Source organism: Micromys minutus (assembly GCF_963924665.1).
Source record: "Micromys minutus genome assembly, chromosome: 15".
Taxonomy (NCBI): domain Eukaryota; kingdom Metazoa; phylum Chordata; class Mammalia; order Rodentia; family Muridae; genus Micromys; species Micromys minutus.
The window spans coordinates 35,627,893-35,649,335 of NC_137984.1; the positions used below are offsets into that span (position 1 = coordinate 35,627,893).

Sequence of the window (21,443 nt, forward strand, 5' to 3'; positions counted from 1 at the left end):
TGGATACTGACTTTGTGTCCTTTAGTTAGTTTGGCTAAGGGTTTACCTATCCTGTTGATTTTCTCAAAGAACCAGCTTTTGTTTTGTTGATTCTTTGTATTGTTATCTAATTTCGTATTTGTTTCTAATTGGTTGATTTCTGTTCTGAACTTTATTAATTCCTGCATTCTAAACCTCTTGGGTATGTTTACTTTTTATTTGTTCTGGAGATTTCAGGTGTGCTGTTAATTTGCTAGTGTAGGTTCTCTCTAGTTTCTTTGAGGGCACTTAGTGATGTGAAAATTTCTCTTATGATTGCTTTCATTGTATCTTCCTAAGTTTGGGTATGCTGTGTCTTTGTTTTCATTGAATTAAAGTCTTTAATTTCTTATTCTTAACTGGCCAGGTTATCATTGAGTAGAGCATTGTTCAGCTTCCATGTGTATATGGGCTTTTTGTTGTTTTTGATGTTATTGAAGTCTAGCCTTCATCCATGGTGATCGGATAGGATGCATAGGATTATTTCAGTTTCTTGTATCTGTTGAACCTTGATTTGTGACTGATTATATGGTCAGTTTTTTAGAAGATTCCATGAGGTTCTACCATGAGGTGTTGAAAAGTTATATTCTTTTGTTTTAGGTATATTCTTTATATATCTGTTAAATCCATTGTTTCATAACTTCTATTAGTTTCACTGTGTCTCTGTTTAGTTTCTCTTTCAATGTCCACTGGTGAGAGTGGGGTAATGTCTCCCACTATTATTATGTGAGGTTTGGTGTGTGTTTTGAGCTTTAGTAATGTTTCTTTTATTAGTGCAGGTGCCCTTGAATTTGGGGGCATAGATGTTCAGAATTGAGACTTTATCTTGGTGGATTTTTCCTTATATGAGTATGAAGTATCTTTCCTCATAACTTTTTTAGATAATGTTTAGTTAAAAGACTATTCTATTAGGTATTAGGATTGCACTCCAGTCTGTTTCTTGAAACCATTTGCTTAGAAAACTCTTTTCCATCCTTTTACTCTGTATAGTGTCTCTCTTTTTCAGTGAAGTATATTTCTTGTCTGCAGCAAAATGCTAGATCCTGCTTATGTATTTAGTCTGGTATCCTATGTCTTTTTATTGGAGAATTGAGTCCATTGATCTTGAGAGATATTAAAGACCTCTGATTGTTGGTTCCTGTTATTTTTGTTGTTGGAAGTAGAATTATGTGTATATGAGTCTCTTCTTTTGTGTTTGTTCTGAAATGATTCATTGCTTATCTTTTCTTTGGTCTAGATACCCTCCATATGTTGGAGTTTTTCTTTTTGAATGCTTTGTAGAGCTGTATTGATTAGTAGATACTGTTTAAATTTGGTTTTATCATGGAATATCTTGGTTTCTCTGTCTACGATGATTGAGAGTTTTACTGGGTATAGTAGCCTGGGCTGGCATTTGTATTCTCTTAGAGTCTACATATCATCTCTCCAGGATCTTATGGAATTTAGAGTCTATGTTGAGAAGTCTGGTGTAATTCTGATAGATGTGCCTTTATGCGTTACTTGACTTTTTGCTCTTACTGCTTTTAACATTTGGTGCACTTAGTGTTTTAATATGAGAGTTTTCATTTTTTGTCCAGTCTATTTTATATTCTCTAGGCTGATTGTATGTTTATAATTATCTCTTTAGGTTGGGAAAGTTTTCTTCTATGATTTTGTTGAAGATATTTGCTTGCCCTCTGAGTTGGGAATCTTTACTCACTTATATTCCTATTATTATTAGGTTTGGTCTTTTCATTGTGTCCTGGATTTCCTGGATGCTTTGGGTTAGGAGCTTTTTATGTTTTGCATTTTCTTTGATTTTTTTTTTTGTCAATATCTTTTATGGTATCTTCTACACCTGAGATTCTCTCTTCTATGTCTTGTATTCTGTTGGTGATGTTTGCATTTGTAATTCCTGATCTCTTTCCTGGGTTTTCCATCTCTAGATTGTCTGTCTCTCTTTGTGATTTATTTATTGTTTTTCCTTCTATTTTTAGGTCTTAGACCACTGTTTAAATCCTTCACATGTTTGATTGTGTTTTTCAGTATTTCTTTAAGATATTTGTTTGTTCACTCTTTACGGCCTTCTACCTGTTTGCCTGTATATTTCTGTGTTTCTCTGAGTTATTTATATCCTCATTAAAGGTCTCTAATATCTTCATGAGATGGGATTTTATTTCAGCATCATGCTTTTCAGGTGTGTTTGTGGTTTCCAGAGCTTGCTGTAGTGGGAGAACCAGGTTCTGATGGCGCCAAAATACATTGGCTTTTGTTGTTTATATTCTTGTGCTTGCCTCTTGCCATCTTATCTTTGGTATCAATGACCCTGGGTGTCTCTGTTTGGAGCCTGCCTCCTTGGAGTAAATTTGATATATAAAAATTTCCTTTTTCTATTAATAGAAAAGGTTACTAGTCATATACTTTTTATTTTATTTATTTATGTTCTATTAATGAAGTCAATTACAGTTAAGATTGATATTTCATTGGGTCTCTTTAATGTATATGGATGGTAGCTCATTTTTAAATGAAATCATACATTTACTCCTGCTTTCTGTAATGATTCTAACTCATAAATTTTTTTTAAATCTTTTTACTGACTCAAAATGTCTAATTAGACAAATAAATGACGTTCTTGCTCATGCTCTATGATGAATCTAAAAATCCTCATATTTATTTTCATACACATGTATATTTTTCACAACTGTGACAATGCCTCAGGACACCAGAAATCTAACAAAAGGACCCTGCCTTCTTCTGTGAAGTACCATAGTAGTTTTAAGAGACTTCTTATATAATATCTCTTTCTAACACATGTTATGCTCATTAAAACGTCTTTAGAGCTCTTATAGAAAGGGACATGGGCTAATTCTTTCTTTTCATAATATTGTCTAGAGGGCAGATTGTTTTGACAGAATGGCAGAATCTCCTATGCCCAGAAGGGAAGCAGACAAATTCCTTCAACTCAGCCCTCAACATCAACGTGCTATATGAGAGCATTACAGCCTATCTGTGCTTTCTGCATTTTCCCACTGGATCTGGCGACTGAGAAGCAGTTACCCAAAGACAATCAACTTGCTTCTAATTAACCCTTTGAAAATTAGAGTTGAAAAAGAAGGAAATTTGTAAAACTCATTCTGTTTTATATTTCTTGGTGAGATTGTTTGATTAACCAAAATCTAAAGAAATTTATGATTAGAAAACATTTAAAATGCATGTGGAAACCATGACCCCATCAACACCAAGGCTCATAGTGTCACAGAGCCCAAAGCTTCTAAATAAGGCTCTTTCCTTATTTGAACTCACTTTCTCTCTACCATCTCTTTTGGAAGCATAAAAGCACAAGAATCTTTAATGTAGAAGAGTCATCATATTAAATAACTAATTCTACAAATTCTACATATGTATCCTGAACCTTTTCTTGTTGGCAGAATACAAGGAGACTTAACTTTGTCTAGGACAAGCTCCATGAATTCAGCTGCTGTTTTTATTTATTTATTTATTTATTTATTTATTTATTTATTTATTTATTTATTTATTTTTTTCATTATTAGTTCCTTTTATTGTAAGCTGAATAGAACAAAACCAGTCTTCACGTCTTTGATTTATAATGTAGGACCAGTTTCAGATAAACAGACAGCAAACCCAGGCAGATAAAGAACTCTTACAGTGGCCATGGACTAACATACCCACAATATCTATGGCTCAAACTGGCAACAGCATAGACTCTGCCAAATACAGATGCAATTTACTGTAATTAAGTGAACTTTAAAAGGCTGTCAACAATTTAAATCTTTTTTTTTCTTTTTTTTTCTTTTTTAAACGACTTTATTTTGCAAAACAAAGATAAATGTACAGATTTTAAACATTTTTTGCTTAAAATTATACATTTTTGTCAGTACTGTTTTTTCAGACATTAAAATAAGTTTTACATAAAACCATGTGAATATGTTTTTTAGTCAGTACTTGATTTTTTTCAAGGGCTTGACAGTATGCATTGAAAACCTACTAGTTGCCATAAGCGTAAAGTACATGCAAAACAAAACGCAACATGGAAATAGTCAAAGTCTTCTTGTTTTGTGAATATATGTATAGTTTTTGTTTTCTTTATTTCTTGGACTTCATACAGTCTGAGAGTTGTTTCTGGGGGAGTGCAAGCCTCTGGGGTTAGCATCCCACTATCAGTGACTGCATATTATGTCTGTTCTTTTGTGACTGGGTTATCTCACTCAGGATGATCTTCTCTAGATGCAGCCATTTTCTTAAGAATTTGGTTAAGTCATTGTTTCTGGTGGCTGAGTAGTATTCCATTGTGTATATGTACCACAATTTTTGTATCCATTCGTCTTCTGAAGGACATCTGGGTTCCTTCCAGCTTCTGGCTATTATAAATAGAGCCACTATGAACATTGTGGTGCATATATCTTTGTTGTGTATTAAAGTGTCTCTGGGGTATATGCCCAGAAGTGGAATAGCTGGGTCTTCAGGTAGTACTATATCCAATTTTCTGAGGTATTGCCAGACAGTGGAGAAGTGTTCCTCTTTCTCCACAGCCTCGCCAGCATCTGCTGTCATCTGAGTTTTGGATCTTGGCCAATCTGACTGGTGTGAGGTGGAATCTTAGGGTTGTTTTGATTTGCATTTCCCTGATGGCTAAGGATGTGGAGCACTTCCTCAGATGTTTCTCGGCCATTCGGTGTTCCTCAACTGAAAATGATTTGTTTAGCTCTGTACCCCATTTTTTAATAGGGTTATTTGATTCTCTGGTGTCTAGCTTTTTGAGTTCCTTGTACACCTTGGATATTAGGCCTCTATCTGATGTGGTGTTGGTAAAGATCTTTTCCCATTCTGTTGGTTGCCGTTTTGTTTTCTTGACGATGTCCTTAGCCTTACAGAAACTTTGCAATCTCATTAAGTCCCATTTGTTAATCTTTGACCTTAGAGCTTGAGCCATTGGTGTTTTGTTCAGGAAATTTTCTCCTGTGCCTATGTGTTCTAAGGTTTTCCCTACTTTCTCATCTAATAGTTTCAGTGTATCTGGTTTAATGTGGAGATCTTTAATCCACTTACACTTGAGCTTTGTACAAGGAGATAAGAACGGGTCTATTTTCATTCTTTTGCATGTTGAGTGCCAGTTGGACCAGCACCATTTGTTGAATAGGCTGTCCTTTTTCCATTGAATGTTTACTGCTCCTTTGTCAAAAATCAGGTGACCATATACATGAGGGCTCATTTCTGGATCTTCTATTCTATTCCATTGATCCACTTGCCTATTTCTGTACCAGTACCATGCAGTTTTCAGCACAATTGCCTTGTAATATAGCTTGAGGTCAGGGATAGTGATTCCCGCAGATGTTTTTTTGTTGTTGAGGATGGATTTTGCTATTCTAGGTCTTTTGTTATTCCATATGAAATTGCACATTGATCTTTCCAATTGCATGAAGAGCTGGGTTGGAATTTTGATGGGGATTGCATTGAATCTGTAGATTGCTTTTGGTAGGATGGCCATTTTTAAGATGTTGATCTTTCCAATCCATGAGCATGGGAGATCTTTCCATTTTCTGACATCCTCCTCAATTTCTTTCTTTAGAGGTTTGAAGTTCTTGTCATACAGGTCTTTCACTTCCTTAGTTAGAGTCACACCAAGGTATTTCATAGTTTTTGTAACGATTGTGAAGGGTACCTTTTCCCTAATTTCTTTCTCCACATGTTTGTCCTTTGAGTATAGGAAGGCTACTGATTTGTTTGAGTTAATTTTGTATCCGGCCACTTTGCTGAACTTGTTTATCAGCTGTAGGAGTTCTCTGGTGGAATTTTTGGGGTCACTCAAGTACACTATCATGTCATCGGCAAAGAGTGATGTTTTTATCTCTTCCTTTCCGATTTGTATCCCCTTGATCTTCTTTTGCTGTCTAATTGCTCCAGCCAGGACTTCCAGTACTATGTTGAATAGGTAGGGAGAGAGTGGGCAGCCTTGTCGAGTCCCTGATTTTAGTGGGATTGTTTCAAGTTTCTCGCCATTAAGTTTGATGTTGGCTGTTGGTTTGCTGTATATTGCTTTTATTATGTTTAAATATGGGCCTTGGATTCCTGTTCTTTCCAGGACTTTTAACATGAAGGGGTGTTGGATTTTGTCGAATGCTTTCTCAGCGTCTAGTGAGATGACCATGCGATTTTGGTCTTTAAGTTTGTTTATATGGTGGATTACATTGATGGATTTCCTTATGTTAAACAATCCCTGCATCCCAGGGATGAAGCCTACTTGGTCATGATGAATGATGGTTTTGATGTGTTCTTGGATTCGGTTTGCAAGGATTTTGTTGAGTATTTTTGCATCAATGTTCATAAGTGAGATTGGTCTGAAGTTCTCTTTCCTTGTAGGGTCTTTGTGTGGCTTAGGTACGAGGGTTATTGTAGCCTCAAAAAATGAGTTGGGTAATATTCCATCTGATTCTATCTTTTGGAATAGTTTGGCGAATATTGGTGTTATATCCCCAATAAATGTCTGATAAAATTCTGCACTGAACCCGTCTGGACCTGGGCTTTTTTTGGTTGGAAGGCTTTTGATGACTTCTTCTATTTCTTTAGGTGTTATACGGTTATTTAGATGGTTTACTTGGTCCTGGTTAAACTTTGGGACCTTGTATCTGTCTAGGAATTCGTCCATTTCCTCCAGATTTTCCAATTTTGTGGAGTATAAGTTTTTGTAGTAGGATCTGATGATTTCTTGAATTTCCTTAGTTTCAGTTGTTATGTCACTACTTTCCTTTCTGATTTTGTTAATTTGGATACTCTCTCTTTGCCCTTTAGTTAGTCTGGCTAGGGGTTTATCAATCTTGTTGATTTTCTCAAAGAACCAACTCTTTGTTTTTTTGATTTTTTCAATGGTTCTTTTTGTTTCTATTTGGTCTATTTCTGCCCTAATTTTGATTATTTCTTGCCGTCTACTCTTTTTGGGTATATCTGCTTCCTTTTGTTCTAGGGCTTTTAGCTGTGCTGTCAGGTTGCTGATGTGAGCTCTCTCCAGTTTCTTTTTGGAAGCACTTAGGGCTATGAGTTTTCCTCTCAATACTGCTTTCATTGCATCCCATAGGTTTGGGTATGTTGTGTTATCGTTTTCGTTGAATTCTAGAAAGTCCTTAATTTCTTTCTTTATTTCTTCTTTGACCCTGCTATCCTTTAACAGAGCGTTGTTTAGTTTCCATGTGTATGTGGGCATTTTGTTGTCTTTGTTGTTGTTAAAGACCAGCCGTAGACCATGGTGATCTGAGAGGATGCATGGGAGTATTTCAATCTTCTTATATCGATGAAGGCTCATTCTGTGTCCAATTATGTGGTCAATTTTCGAGAAGGTGCCATGGGGTGGTGAGAAGAAGGTGTATTCTTTTACTTTAGGATAGTATGTTCTGTATATATCTATTAATTCTAGTTGGTTCAAAGTCTCTGCTAGTTTTGCAGTGTCCTTGTTCAGTTTCTGTTTCGCTGATCTGTCCATTGGTGAGAGTGGGGTATTAAAGTCTCCCACTATTATTGTGTGGGGTGAAATGTATTTTTTGAGCTTTAGTAGAGTTTCTTTTATGAATGTGGGTGATTTTTTATTTGGAGCATATATGTTAAGGATTGAGAGTTCCTCCTGACAGATTTCCCCGGTAATGAGTAAAAAGTGTCCTTTTTTATCTTTTTTGATAACTTTTGGTTGGAAATTTACTTTATTCGATATTAGAATAGCCACTCCAGCTTGCTTCTTCTTGGAGCTGTTTGCTTGGAAGTTTTTTTCCCACCCTTTTACTCTGAGATAGTGTCTGTCTCTGTCTCTGAGATGAGTTTCCTGTATGCAGCAAAAGGCTGGATTTTGTTTATGTATCCAGTCTGATAGTCTATGTCTCTTTATTGGGGAGTTGAGACCATTTATGTTAATAGATATCAAGGAATAATTGTTTCTGTTTCCTGCCATTTTTGCTTTTTTGGGTTGAGTTGTGTCTGTGTTTTTTTCTTTAGTTTTCTTGTTTAGGAGTTTTCTTGTTTTTACTAGGCTGTATTTTCCCTCCTTGTATTGGGTTTTCCACCTATAATTCGTTGTAGTGCTGGGTTTGTGGTCAGATATTGTGTGAATTTTGATTTGTCTTGAAATATCTTTGTCTCTCCATCGATGGTGATTGATAGTTTTGCTGGGTATAGCAGCTTGGGCTGGCACTTGTGCTCTCTTAAGGAGTGCATGATGTCTGTCCAGGCTCTTCTAGCTTTCATAGTCTCTGTTGAGAAATCGGGTGTGAGTCTGATTGGTCTGCCTTTATATGTTACCTGACCTTTTTCCCTTACTGCTTTTAGTATTCTTTCTTTACTTTGGGCACTTGATGTTTTTACTATTATGTCTCGGGAGGTATTTCTTTTCTGGTCCAACCTATTTGGAGTTCTGAAGGCTTCTTTTATGCTCGTGGTCATCTCATTCTTGAGGGTAGGGAAGTTTTCTTCTATGATTTTGTTGAAGATATTTACTGTGCCTCTTAGTTGATACTCTTCTCCCTCTTCTATTCCTATTATCCTTAGGTTCGGTCTTCTCATTGTGTCTTGTATTTCCTGGACATTTTGGGTTAGGAGCTTTTTGTTTTTTGCATCTTCTCTGGCTGTTTTGTCTATGTTTGCAGTGTTGTCTTCTGGCCCCGAGATTCTCTCCTCGTTCTCTTGTAATCTGTTGGAAATGCTTGCTTCTGTGACTCCTGATTTCTTTTTTTGGTGTTCTGACTTTAAGGTTATCTCTTTTAGCGCTTTCTTTATTGTGTCAATTTCTGTTTTAATTTCCCTCTTCCATTCCTTTATTTCTTTGGTTCTGTTTTCCTCTTGTTCTTTGAGTTCTTTGAGTGTTTTTCTTGTTTCTTCTTTAAAAGCTTCTGAATCTTTTTGCTTTTCCTCCCTTTCTTGTTTAAGTAACTCTATCAGCGTCTTGAGGCATGATTTCAGGTCTGTGTCTTCTTTCTCTGGAGTGTTTGGAATTCCGATGTTTGCTACTATTGGAGAGCTGGGTTCTGGTGTTGCTAGATTGTCTTGGTTTCCTTGGGATATACTCTTTCTCTTTCCTCTTGCCATTTTGTTGTCAGTGATATGTTCTTGCCTTTCCCTTGTATCTGGTCTGTGTCCCTGGTACACTTTCCGTGTGCACTCTGCAGAGATCTCTCTACTCCCCGGCAGCCCAGGTTTCGGGTGGCAGCTGGGCCAGGCTCCGCTCTGCGTCCTGAAGTCGTCTCCGGGTGGGAACAGAAGTTCCTAAGATCTGTTCCTGGTCACTGGATCGGGGAGGACAGGGCAGGTCAGGGCAGGGGGTGCCCTTTCCGTGTGCACTCCGCAGAGATCCCTTTGCTCCCCAGCAGCCTAGGTCTTCAACTCACCAGTTGCTCAGCCTGTACGAGCCGCCTTTCCGGCTGGCAGTTGGGCCAGGCTCTGCTCTGTGTCCTGAAGTCGTCTCCTGGTGGGAACAGAAGTTCCTAAGATCTGTTCCCGGTCACTGGATCGGGGAGGACAGGGCAGGTCAGGGCAGGGGGTGCCCTTTCCGTGTGCACTCCGCAGAGATCCCTCTGCTCCCCAGCAGCCTCGGTCTACCACTCACCAGTTGCTCAGCCTGTACGAGCCGCCTTTCCGGTTGGCAGTTGGGCCAGGCTCCGCTCTGTGTCCTGAAGTCGTCTCCGGGTGGGAACAGAAGTTCCTAAGATCTGTTCCAGGTCACAGTTGCTCAGCCTGTATGAGCCGCCTTTCCGGCTGGCAGTTGGGCCAGGCTCTCCTCTCATACATTTTTTAAATTTAAAGAACCTCTTTAAAAATAAAATGACTTTAATATTTAAGTTTTAACTGTAATTTTCTTTAGAGTATTCTCAATGATAAATGCATTCTATTTATGAAATGCCTTTTTTTATTAATATATCACATGAATCATCTCAGTTCTTCTAATGAGTTAGGAAAATTGTTCTTTTATAAAGGAGAAAATAACACAAATTAATCGCTAATAAAATAGAGCTAAAGCTTGAACTTATTATGGTATGATATCAAAGTCAGACACAAATACCTAATTTTGTACATACAGAATTAAGGTTTCTATCTACTATGTGTGTATGAAGATGAATTTGGTACCTTTATGAATAGAGCTATGACTCAAAGGTACTGGTGAGTATACACTATACATACAAGTGATAGGAAGACTGAAGGAAATGTGGTAAGAACTGTGCTCCTGAGCTAGTGTCAGTCAGTGAGCCTTTGCTTCCATGTTTAAAAGAAAATTAAGATACCAGAAAGAAACAGACAACGTTGTGTGGACACAATTTTTAAAGCACCAATTAGGAACCATTGAGGTGGCTCAGCATATATTGGTGCTTGCTGCATACGTCTGCTGATTTGAGTTTGACCCCTATAACCCATGTAAAGGTAAGAGGAGAAGACTGAGTCCACTAAATGTTCCTCATATGCACGGTATGGCGTGATGATGCCCACACACGTCACAGGCAAGTCTAATAGATAAAGATTTATATAACACCTTTAAGCAACAAGTTAACACATAAGCAAGATGATTGTTTTTACTTTTTAGATGACCACATTCATCAGTTTTGAGACTAGTTATTTCATTGCAGTTCCAGGATCTAGAACAGAGGCTGCCACACACTAGGCACTCAGTAGATTTGTATTTCATGAACAAATGTGAAAAATATTCATCTAAAACTGCAAAAGAAACAGTTTTTTTTCTATTTTTTCTCTCATTCATATATCTATATTTGTATATATCTATATATATCTATAACTGTCTATCTCTATCTATCTATCTATAGTTATGTTTTTAAGATAGAGTCTCACTTATGCATGTTGACTGGCATGGAACTCACAGAAATGTTCTGTCTCTGCCTCCTAGTGCTGAGATTAAATGGGCTCACCACTATGCTTAGCTGTATTTGTTATTAAGAAAATTTATTGATCTTAGCCATTCTGACTGGTGTGAGGTGAAATCTCAGGGTTGTTTTGATTTGTATTTCCCTGATTCCTAAGGATGCTGAACATGTCTTTAGGTGCTTCTCAGTCATTCGGTATTTCTCAGTTGAGAATTTTTTGTTTAGTTTTGTACCCCATTGAGAATGACTAAGATCAAAAACTCAGGTGACAGCAGATGCTGGTGAGGATGTGGAGAAAGAGGAACACTCCTCCATTGTTGGTGGGATTGCAAGCTGGTACAACCACTCTGGAAATCAGTCTGTAGGTTCCTCAGAAAACTGGACATAGTACTACCTGAGGACCCAGCTATACCACTCCTGCGCATATACCCAAAAGACATTCTAACATATAACAAGGACACATGTTCCACCATGTTCAAAGCAGCCTTATTTACAATAGCCAGAAGCTGGAAAGAACCCAGATATCCTTCAGCAGAGGAGTGGAAACAGAAAATGTGGTACATTCATAGAATGGCGTATTACTCAGCTATTAAAAACAATGACTTCATGAAATTCTTAGGGAAATGGATGGAACTAGAAAATATCATGAGTGAAGTAATCCAGTCCAAAAGAACACACATGGTACGTGTTCACTGATAAGTGGATTGATACTAGCCCAAAAAGCTTGGAATACCCAAGAAGCAATCCACAGACCTTATGAAGCTGAAAAAGAAGGAAGGCCAAAATGTAGCAGCTTCAGTCCTTAGAACGGAAAGCAAAACATTCATAGGAGGAAATATAGGGACAAATAGAGGAGTAGGAACTGAAGAAAAGTTTATCCAGAGACGGCTTCACCTGGGGATTTATCCCATATGCAACCACCAATCCCATTCACTATTGCTGATGCCAAGAAGTGCTTACTGGCTGGAGTCTGATATGGATGCCTCCTCAGAGGCTCTGCCAGAGCATTACTGATACAGATGAGGATGCTTTCAGCTAACCACTGGACTGTACTTGGGACCCCAATGGAGGAGCTAGGGAAAGGACTGAAGGAGCTGAAAGGGTTTTCAACCCCATGGGGAAAACATTATCAACCAATCAAACCCTCCATATCTCCCAGGAACTAAAACACAAACCATTGAGTACACCTGGAAGGACCCATGGCTCCAGGTGCATATGCAGTAGAGGACAGCAGTGTCTGGCATTAGTAGGAGGAGAGGCCTTCGGTGCAATGATGGCTCGTTTTCCCAGTGTAGGGGAATGCCAAGGTGCTGAGGTGGGAGTGAGTGGGTGAGAGTGGGAGCATCTTCATGGAAGCAAGGGGAGGGCGAGGAGATATGGGAGTGGGAATAAAGGGGATAACATCAAATGTAAATACAGAGAATATTCAAATGATTAAAAAAGGAAAATTTATTAAAGTGAGATAGTGTTCACTTTATAAAATAGCCTGCCTTTCAGGTCCCCCAATTAAAAAGTATATAGAAATAAACGGAATACCAGGAACATTGAAAGAAATAGATGTACAAGCATAAATATTCTTTTTCTTTAATGTACAAAGGAATTTTGAGAAACTAGGAAGATGTATGTTTGTATTCATGTGCACATGCGTGTTTAGTTAATTTTGTTCATTTTGTTCTCTACTGTGATATTTTTAGATCTAATTCAAGACTGGTCTAGTGATAATGCTCCAGACATTTTTTCATTTGTTCCATATACATGGAATTTTAAAATCATGTTTCATCAGTTTGAAATGATTTGGGCTGCTAATCAACATAACTGGATTGACTGTTCCACTAAACAACAGGAAAACGGTAAGAATGCTAGAAATTCCGCTCATCTACTCATTAAGATGTGTCAACAAAAACAGTGTTAAGGTTCAGTGGACTCCCTTCCTCCCTTCTTTCCTCTGTCCTAAAATCAAATGTTGTTCCCTTGTAGTCTGTCCCTTAAGCCTTTAATATGATACCCTGTGGCATCAGGCACTCAGGCCTTTGCAGAAAATGAAAGCTTCCTTCTAGCCAAAAGATATGCTTTTGATCTTGTTAGTGCCTGTCTCCTCACTAGGTAAGTCAGGCCAAATTCTATAAGTGGCAGCAAGGTTGCCTACCCACAAGAACTTATGAATTAGAAGGCCCCCTTTTCTAGTATTGAAAGCTCCTCTCCTCACCCCATTTTCCCCATGTCCATCTCCATCCAGTGTTACACATGCTGAGTGTCTCCTATGTCAGTTCCTTCTTCGGAGTCACACTGATGACTTTCTAAAGGGTTAGCTCACATTCGCGCCTTCCTTGACTCTGTTTCTCTTTTCTTTTACTTACAACTAGAGTTGATTTTCCTATATTATCTTAGACTAGTTTAGAATTGGCTTTATATTTTCATGCTTCCCTACAGTTGATCTCATTTCTGTGTACATTTAATGTAGTTTTGCCATTTAAATTTTGTTGACTTTAAAGCATATCTTTTTTTTTTTTTTTTTAACAGTGTATCTGGCAGCCTGTGGGGAAACACTGAACATTGACTTTTCTTTGCCTTTTACGGACTTTGTTCCAGCTACATGCAATACCAGATTCTCCTTAAGAGTGAGTATAATTGGTTGTATTGTTTATTCCACAGGTTACTAGGAAGTTTGATTCCCCAGAGCTTGTGTGTGTGCCTTTCTCTCAGTTTCTCCCCTGAGAATGTAGCATCTGTCAGTGACCAGGAACTTTAATTTGAGCATATTCCTCTGTCCTTCCTGTTAACAGCCCCCAAGAAATTGACCTAAAATACAAACTTCTTTTAGAATTTGTTTGTTATTCCTTTAATTTTTTTATTATTGGTAGAACCCCTTCTACTGGTAATGTGCTATAAGCAAATTTTGTGCTTCCTTCTATTTGATTCCTAATTAAACCATAAATTCAGAGAACTACCATAAGTTCTTTTTTTAGTATATCTAAAAGGCAGCAATTATGTACCTCTAAGTTCAAAATTTTTGTGACACCTAATACTAATGTATTGATAAGCATTATCAGTCACAATACTGTTTAACTTATAATAGCAAAAATAGCAGTAATGTTAGAATCAGTTAACACCTATTAACCCTTTGTAAATGAACCAGATGCTGTTCTGAGTGCTGTGTGCATTGGACCTCACTTAGTTTTCACAAAGACTTCTTGATGTCGTTACCTCCTTTTGTATCTTAGAAAGCTGTATTTGGACCTGATCCTATAATTTTAGTATTCAGGAGCCGGAGACAGGAAGATGACAAATTGAGGAGGACTTGAGCTACATTGAATTGGGAAACAGGTTATGGGAAACTTTATGCAGCTAGTGAGTTGCCAAGTTGGATTTTGAATCCTGACAGTGTGCTTAGGGTGCAGTGTTCTTTTAACCATCCCATTCTATTATGTTATCTGCTGAGAAACTAGGCATTAAAATGAGAGAATAGAGGAGGAATAAGAAAAAGTAATACCCAACCAAGGTCAAGTTAAGAAATTGCAGACCATATTCTACCTGATCCTATATTAGAAAAGTCCATATTTCCTTAAATTTAGTATGATGTAATATCCATAAACAACCATTAAAAATAGTCATCCCATTATTATTTGGAAACTATGCATTACTTTCTGTAATATCTGTTCTATATTTTTCTAGAATAATTTAATATTAGTCATTGTTAAATCTTATTCCTGGAATTTATCTGGCTTTTCAGTGTAAATATGGTATTTAAATTTTATTACTTGATTTTTCAGTTGTTTTCACATTTATATAGGTAGATTTAAGTGTTAAGTATGCTAACAAATTTATGTACTGATTATTATTATAAATTATTTTTAGGGAGAAGATGTTGATCTTCATTTATTTCTACCGGATTGCCACCCTAGTAAATATTCATTATTTATGCTGGTAAAGAATTGTCACCCAAATAAGATGGTTCCTGAAACTGGTATTCCTACTGAGTGTCAGAGCGGCCAGAAAACAGTTAAACCAAAGTGGCGCAATGTTACTCAGGAAAAGTAAGGCATAACATAGTGGTCTGAGGATTTTGTGATCATAGATAGAGAAATTCTTTGCAAATAATAAGCTTTATCTGCAACCGATGTTCTATCCACCGAAAGATAAAGTGTCTGAATAGCTTTTGTTGTGGTTTATATTTAAGGGCTGGTTGGGTGGAATGCTGGACTGTCCCAAGTGTCACGCTTACCATTGACTACACCTGGCATCCCATTTATCCACAAAAAGCAGATGAACAGTTAAAACAGTCATGTAAGTGTTTTGAATATCATTCCTGTTTTCCAACAACTGCTGTTTTGATATTACTTTATTGAAGATACAAAGATAAGATTGACGTGTGTGTATTCTCAACTACCTATGAATTTGTATCCTTTAACTATTTTAGAATAATGATGGATAATTTTTTATTGAGCATTTACTTTATCAAAAACTGAATCAAGCAGTTTTCTTACTTTTATTATATCATTTGATCCTTATTCCACTCTGTGACATAGATAATATAATTATGCTTATTTTGGAATTAAAGAGATATATTTTTTCAAGGTCTATCAAAGCAAAAATAGTAAAGCTGAACTATAAAACATTGTGTGTTTTATAGTATATTTATGATGCCTAATTTGAGTAAACTCTTAGTTTGTAATGCACTTAACTATCATGCAATTTATAGGCTATCAAAGATAATGTGTTGTATTCCTGAATGTAGAGTAAGTTTTAGGAGTTACTTCATCTTTTATCTTTGTATTTTCTAATTTGTTATGTTTCAAAGAATAGTTTTTATAGTTATTCATACTTACAATATATAATAATTTCACACATATTTAAGTAGCTATTTATATAAAAAACAACTTCAATTTAATGCCTAAATATAGTTGGTGCCTACTGTGACCTGAATTCTATTTTAGAGATTTACAGTGGTACGCGTAATGGGAACTTTCCATTGAGTCTTTCCCCAGATTCTAACTGATGCTTTCTTTATGTTGGCTTTTGTTTCTTCATTATTGGTCTTTCAGAGATTTTTTTTGTTAAATATTACAGATGCTATATTATGATTATTTGCTTGTATAGAAAAACAGTAAGAATTTATATAACTTCCTTGAAGAACTTCTAAACAGCCATTCTATTTTTTTCCTGGCATAGTAACTTTTCCACCTCTATCTGTTTATTCCAGTGTCAGAAATGGAAGAGACAATGCTTTCTGTATTAAGGCCAGCTCAGAAGACATCAGAGAGAGTTGTTTCTTCTCCATCTACTTCACCACGCCCCCCTGTTGATCCCTCAGAACTCCCACCTGATAAGCTTCACGTAGAAATGGAACTGTCTCCAGATTCTCAGATAACTCTCTATGGACCTCTGTTAAATGCCTTTTTATGTATAAAGGTATTATTTCAAGAAAAACTTACATTTTTAAACATGTGTTAAGCAGTAATAGAAAATTAGGGCTATAAGGAATATCTAGTTGGATGATTTAAATAGTTGTTTAGGTATTTTACATATGTATGTGTGTATATGTATGTATGTATGTGTGTATATGTATGTTATGTATGTATGTGTGTGTATATCCCACCCCCACCCACCCAATGATCTGATTTTTTTTAATGAAAATAATTTTTTCATAGTTTTTTCTTTCCCTAACTTCTCTTAGATTCTCCCCACCTTTCTTCAAACCCAACTTTTTATATTTTCTCCCTTTCTTTCAAAAAAAAAAAAAAAAACAAAAACAAATGAACAAAACTAGTAACAAAGAGAAAAACCACAAATATTAGAAACACAGCTGTATACTATACTGTTGCATAAATTCATCACATTTTTATTATCCATTTAACATTTTATGACTAGTTAAGCTGTTCCAGTTTCTGACTGTTATTAATAGAGCAGCAATGGTCATGAATGAACAAGTATTTCTGCATCAGGATGTTGAGCTCTTTGGTTATATGCCCAAGAGTTGTATAGCTTGATCTTGAGGAAGTTCCATTCCCAGCTTCTTGAGTAACCACCATGTTGATTTCCATAGTGGCTTTAGAAGTTTGCACTCCCACCAGCAGTGGATGGGTGTTTTCTTCATTTTTCTTCTGCCTGCATGAGTTGCCATTTTTTTTTTTTTAATTCATTTTGGTCATTCTCACTGGGATAAGATGAAATCTCACATAGTTTTGATTTGTATTTCCTTGATGGCTGAGAATGTTAAACATGTTCACAGCGTTTGTCAGCCATTTGTGTTTCATCATTTGAGAACTTTCTGTTTCGTTCTATATCTTGTTTTTAAATTGAGTTGTATTTGTAATTTTCAGCTCTTATACTATAATGTAGATACTAAGCCTCTATCAGATTCATAATTGGCACATACCTTTCCCACTCTGTAAGCCGGTGCTGTGTCCTTTGCCAGTTTCACTTGGTTCCATTGATTCGCTGTTGTCCTGTTCAGGAAGTCTTCCTCAGTGAGCTCATTCTAACCTACTGTCTCTTCTGTTAGATTCAGGGTGTGTGGCCTTATGTTGAGGTCCTTAATTTATTTGGAGTTGAGTTTTCTACAGGGTGATTGATATGGATCTATTTGCATAATTCTACATGTACACATCCAGTTAGTAATAATTGCTAGAGTAATAGACACTAAAGGAATAAATCGAAGACAGATCTATGGACACATTTTAATATAACTAAAATAACAGAAGTACCACTTAATATTTGGGCATAATTAGCTAAGATTTCTTTCAAGTTATACTTTACAAATAGAAACTGATTTATCTTAGTGTAATCGAAATTATTTCAAACAAATTAAGTTTTAAGTGGATATGCATCATATTTTGGAATGAAGAATGAATCCAAGGCTGCTTCCTTTTGGCAGAACTTTGCCACTGTTGATTAACTGCATAGTAGGCTAGCCCTTCTAGGTTAATGCCTGAGATAATGCTATTCACTTAATATTCCAGGGGCTCTTTCTGTAAAAGTATTTGAGGACTCACTGTCCTAGAGATATTTTTTCTCTTTTTATATTCAGATCACATTTTTAAAAGTGCCTCCTATAAGTCGTCATCAAGTCTTACTAGTTAATTATTTCTAATACATGGTATTTTCCATCAGATTGTACAGCGGTTATACAGCTTACAGGCTTACTTATGATTAGAGCAGCTCTGTGGCATCAGTTATATGAACTCCATAAAACTTTTTTTCTCAGCAGTTTGCAACCTTTTTCTGTTAGATGTAAACTGTATTTAATTAAAGAAGATTCCCTTCAATACCAGGAGATAACTTGTGACAAAGATGTTTTTGTGGATCCAGTTTTATAGTGCCATCCCCCTTCCAGTTTTACAACTGCAGAGATTTGGTTATTGAAAGCTTACTTAAAGGGGAATTTCTTATATGACTTTTTCTAGGAAGACATAATGACTCCAGATACAGAGAGTACCATCAGACAAAAGAAAAGATTGCATCTGGCTCTGGCTTGGTGAACCAGTGGGCTTACTGAGGTTACTAAATAGAAGCATGGGGAACTTTAAGGTAGCTTCACCACTGTGAACCCTCACCTCTAGCATTTTCAGTAATGAAAAGCTGCACCGTTAAAGTTTCACTACCCTTAGGCTTCCCTATCCTACATTCTGTAGCACCCTCCAGAACCACATGCAACTGGAGCAGGATCTTAGGTGAGGGTCTTATAACGCTCCCACCCTTCCACCATGAATGCTAGTGGCCTCATCGCCATAACCACAGGCGTAGCTGTGAGCTGTGTTCTGCTTATTTGGTTGCTGTTGCTGTAGCCAACATCTTATGTGGTCATCACAGCTACTCTGTTTCTTATGTGCATGCCCAAGAAAGTAGCTGCACAGTCCACAGTTTCCTGATACATTACATCTAGTCAGAAGTGGAGAGAAATGGATGCTGGTGTTCTTGGATGTTCATAGGGTGGTGTCAAGTTGAAATGAAATTAGCCAGCACAAGTGGTTTCCAAGCTCAGTGAGCTGCTAAGGAAGGAATCAGTGAGACCATGAGGTAGTTTCTGCAATGCCTTAGATCTGATTATAGCTGATAAGGTAAAGTAGGTTTCCTTGGGCTGGGCAGAGAGTTAAGATTAAAATCAATAAAACTGTGAAGGACATTTATAGTCCTGTCTGTGAAAAGCCTAAAAAATTATGGGTTTATATATGGGAGATTAGTAAGTCAATGTATACTTATGCCTCAAGTATAATGTGTTGCTATTTTAACATTTTTATTTGAAATATTTTTGTGCCAGGGAATATTTCTATGTAGACAGTCTTTTAGAAAACGTTAATGGTGCTGGCATTCTTTTTTTATTAGGTACTCTGTATTTACATTTGAGATGTTATCATCCCTTTACCCCTGCTAGCTCCCATACCCCTTCCCCCTCCATTTGCCTTTACAAAGGTGCACTCCCTCCTGATCCCCCTGTCTACCCCATTACCTTATGCTGGCATTCTTGACTCTCTTCTGGTGAGAAGTTTCAGCCAGTCTCGGGGATGTTCCTCTTTCCTCCCTTGTTCCTGTAGGTTTTTGTTGTTGTTATGTGCTGACTCAACAACAATGTTTTGATATGAATAAAATAAATAAAAGTACAGAAAATTAGCATATGACTTAATTTCATACATTATAAATTCCACTCCAAAAATTTGCCCTGTTGCTATTTTGTGTTTTGATATCATCTTTTTTGTGTTATTAAAAGTTTGTCTTGCACTGAAAAATGTTTTAGAATCTGAATCATCTAATAACTTAGAGCTTCTAGGAAATATCTAAAGCAAGTTAAAATCTATGACTTGATATTAAATATGTAAAACTTTTAGGCAAAATTTTGTGTAGTTTAGTGAACTCAGTGCTTCTTTGTGTGAGTCATTAAGTTTCTGACTTGTGAACTAAGAAAGCATAGCATCATGCTGATAAGAGGAGGGTGTTCTGTTTAAAGTGTCCTAACCTTCTGTTCTTCTGGTGTCTTGTCCATGACAGAACTTTAAAACTTTTCAAGGTAGGTATTATCTATATAATTCATGCATCAAACATGCCAAATTCCCATATGTAGATGAAAAATATAAAGATTCATTTAATTTATAAATAATATACAAAAAGGTCTATATTTGGTTGTGTTTGGAAAAGGGGTGCCAGATCCACAAAAAACATTGGTCCAAGCTTTAGCACCATGATAAGGAACTCTAATAAGAGGAACACAGGGATGCATGCATACTTTAAAGTCTCTGAAGCTGCTTTATAGAATTAGGAGTTGGATAGCACAACTATATGAACCCAGAGTAATTTCAGCCATTGAAACCCATTTCTATCAGTATTGTGTCATTAAAAATAAATAGAAGCTTCTCATCATTTTTTTTTTGTTCGACACATGGTTGTACAATAGTACTATTAACATCCTTAGCTGCATTTACTCTTTTCTTTCCATTAATGAGGAAAACAATCTTGTTCTTTCACTCATGTCATATGTTAGTGGTAGCAACTAGTAACTGGGTGGAAGTTTTATGTGATGCATATGTTCCTTATTTAAAATATTTTTAACGGACTTGGGCAGAAATCCTTTCTACCATTAATTTTTGTTTGCTTTTTCATTTTGGCAGGAGAGGGACTTTTTTTTTTTTTTATGAGACAAGGTCTTCTGTACTCTAGGCTGGCTTGAAACTAATCTTGTAGCTTAAGCTGGCCTTGTACTCACAGCAATCCTCCTGCCTCAGTCTTCTGAGTACTTAGATTATTGGATGAGCCAGAGTTCCTGACTTCCTCTTTCTCTCTTTTTTGAGTTTATTTTAGTTACATTTATCCCTTTCATTCCCTTCCTCTAATCCTTTCCAGAACCCCTACTCGCTCTTTCCAAGTTCATGGTCTCTTATTTTGTTATTGTATGTATACACAGATATCTATACAAATACATTCCTAAATATAACCAGTTGGTGGACCCTTCCCTGGAGAAGACTACTTCTTTTGCTCTCAGCATTCTTCAGTTACCTCTAGTTCTTTGTCTAGTTCTGCAGCCTGGTGGACTTTTCCTGTCTACTTTTGCATATCTGTTGGTATCATCCTAGGTTAGTTCATGTTCAGGCAATCATGTTGGTGAGACATTGAGTGTGGTACTGGATATTACTAGGAGACACAAAGAAACAATCTCACAGTAAACTTCCTAATCTTCTGGTTCTTACAGTATTTCTGTCCCCCTTCTGCCAAGTTTCCTTGATGAAGGTTGAAGATTGCAATTATATGTTGGAATAAGGGTGAATGTTTAGATTGTTAGGGAGTATGCTAGTTATAGATTCTCTTCCAATATCCATGGTTTCACAACACTGAATGATTATCTAGGTTTCTAGTACTAGACATAACTCCCATTTTGTTGAGCAGGTCTTAAGTCCATGTAGAGAGCTGTTGGTTACCACTCAGGTATACCTGCTATTTCTGGACCCTTAGAATTGGTTTATTGGTGGCATCACTGAGTAGGTTGGTTGGTTGGTTGGTTGGTTGGTTGGTTGGTTGCTTGGAAGATGGGGCTTAGATGTTTGAGTCAGAAAATTGTTTAAAGATAAAAGAACCTGAAGGATATTTTAAAATCTACTT

General features: G+C 36.7%; 1 protein-coding gene across 1 annotated transcript in view; it reads left to right on the top strand.

Moving 5' to 3' along the window:
• Positions 1–21,443, top strand: part of BLTP1 (bridge-like lipid transfer protein family member 1) — a 194,936-nt gene that overhangs the window by 46,401 nt on the left and 127,092 nt on the right. The window contains exons 16-20 of the mRNA XM_080929338.1: positions 12,554–12,709; positions 13,380–13,477; positions 14,715–14,893; positions 15,037–15,143; positions 16,060–16,268. Coding sequence (XP_080785464.1) covers positions 12,554–12,709; positions 13,380–13,477; positions 14,715–14,893; positions 15,037–15,143; positions 16,060–16,268 — 749 coding nt within the window. The remainder of the gene's footprint in view (positions 1–12,553; positions 12,710–13,379; positions 13,478–14,714; positions 14,894–15,036; positions 15,144–16,059; positions 16,269–21,443) is intronic.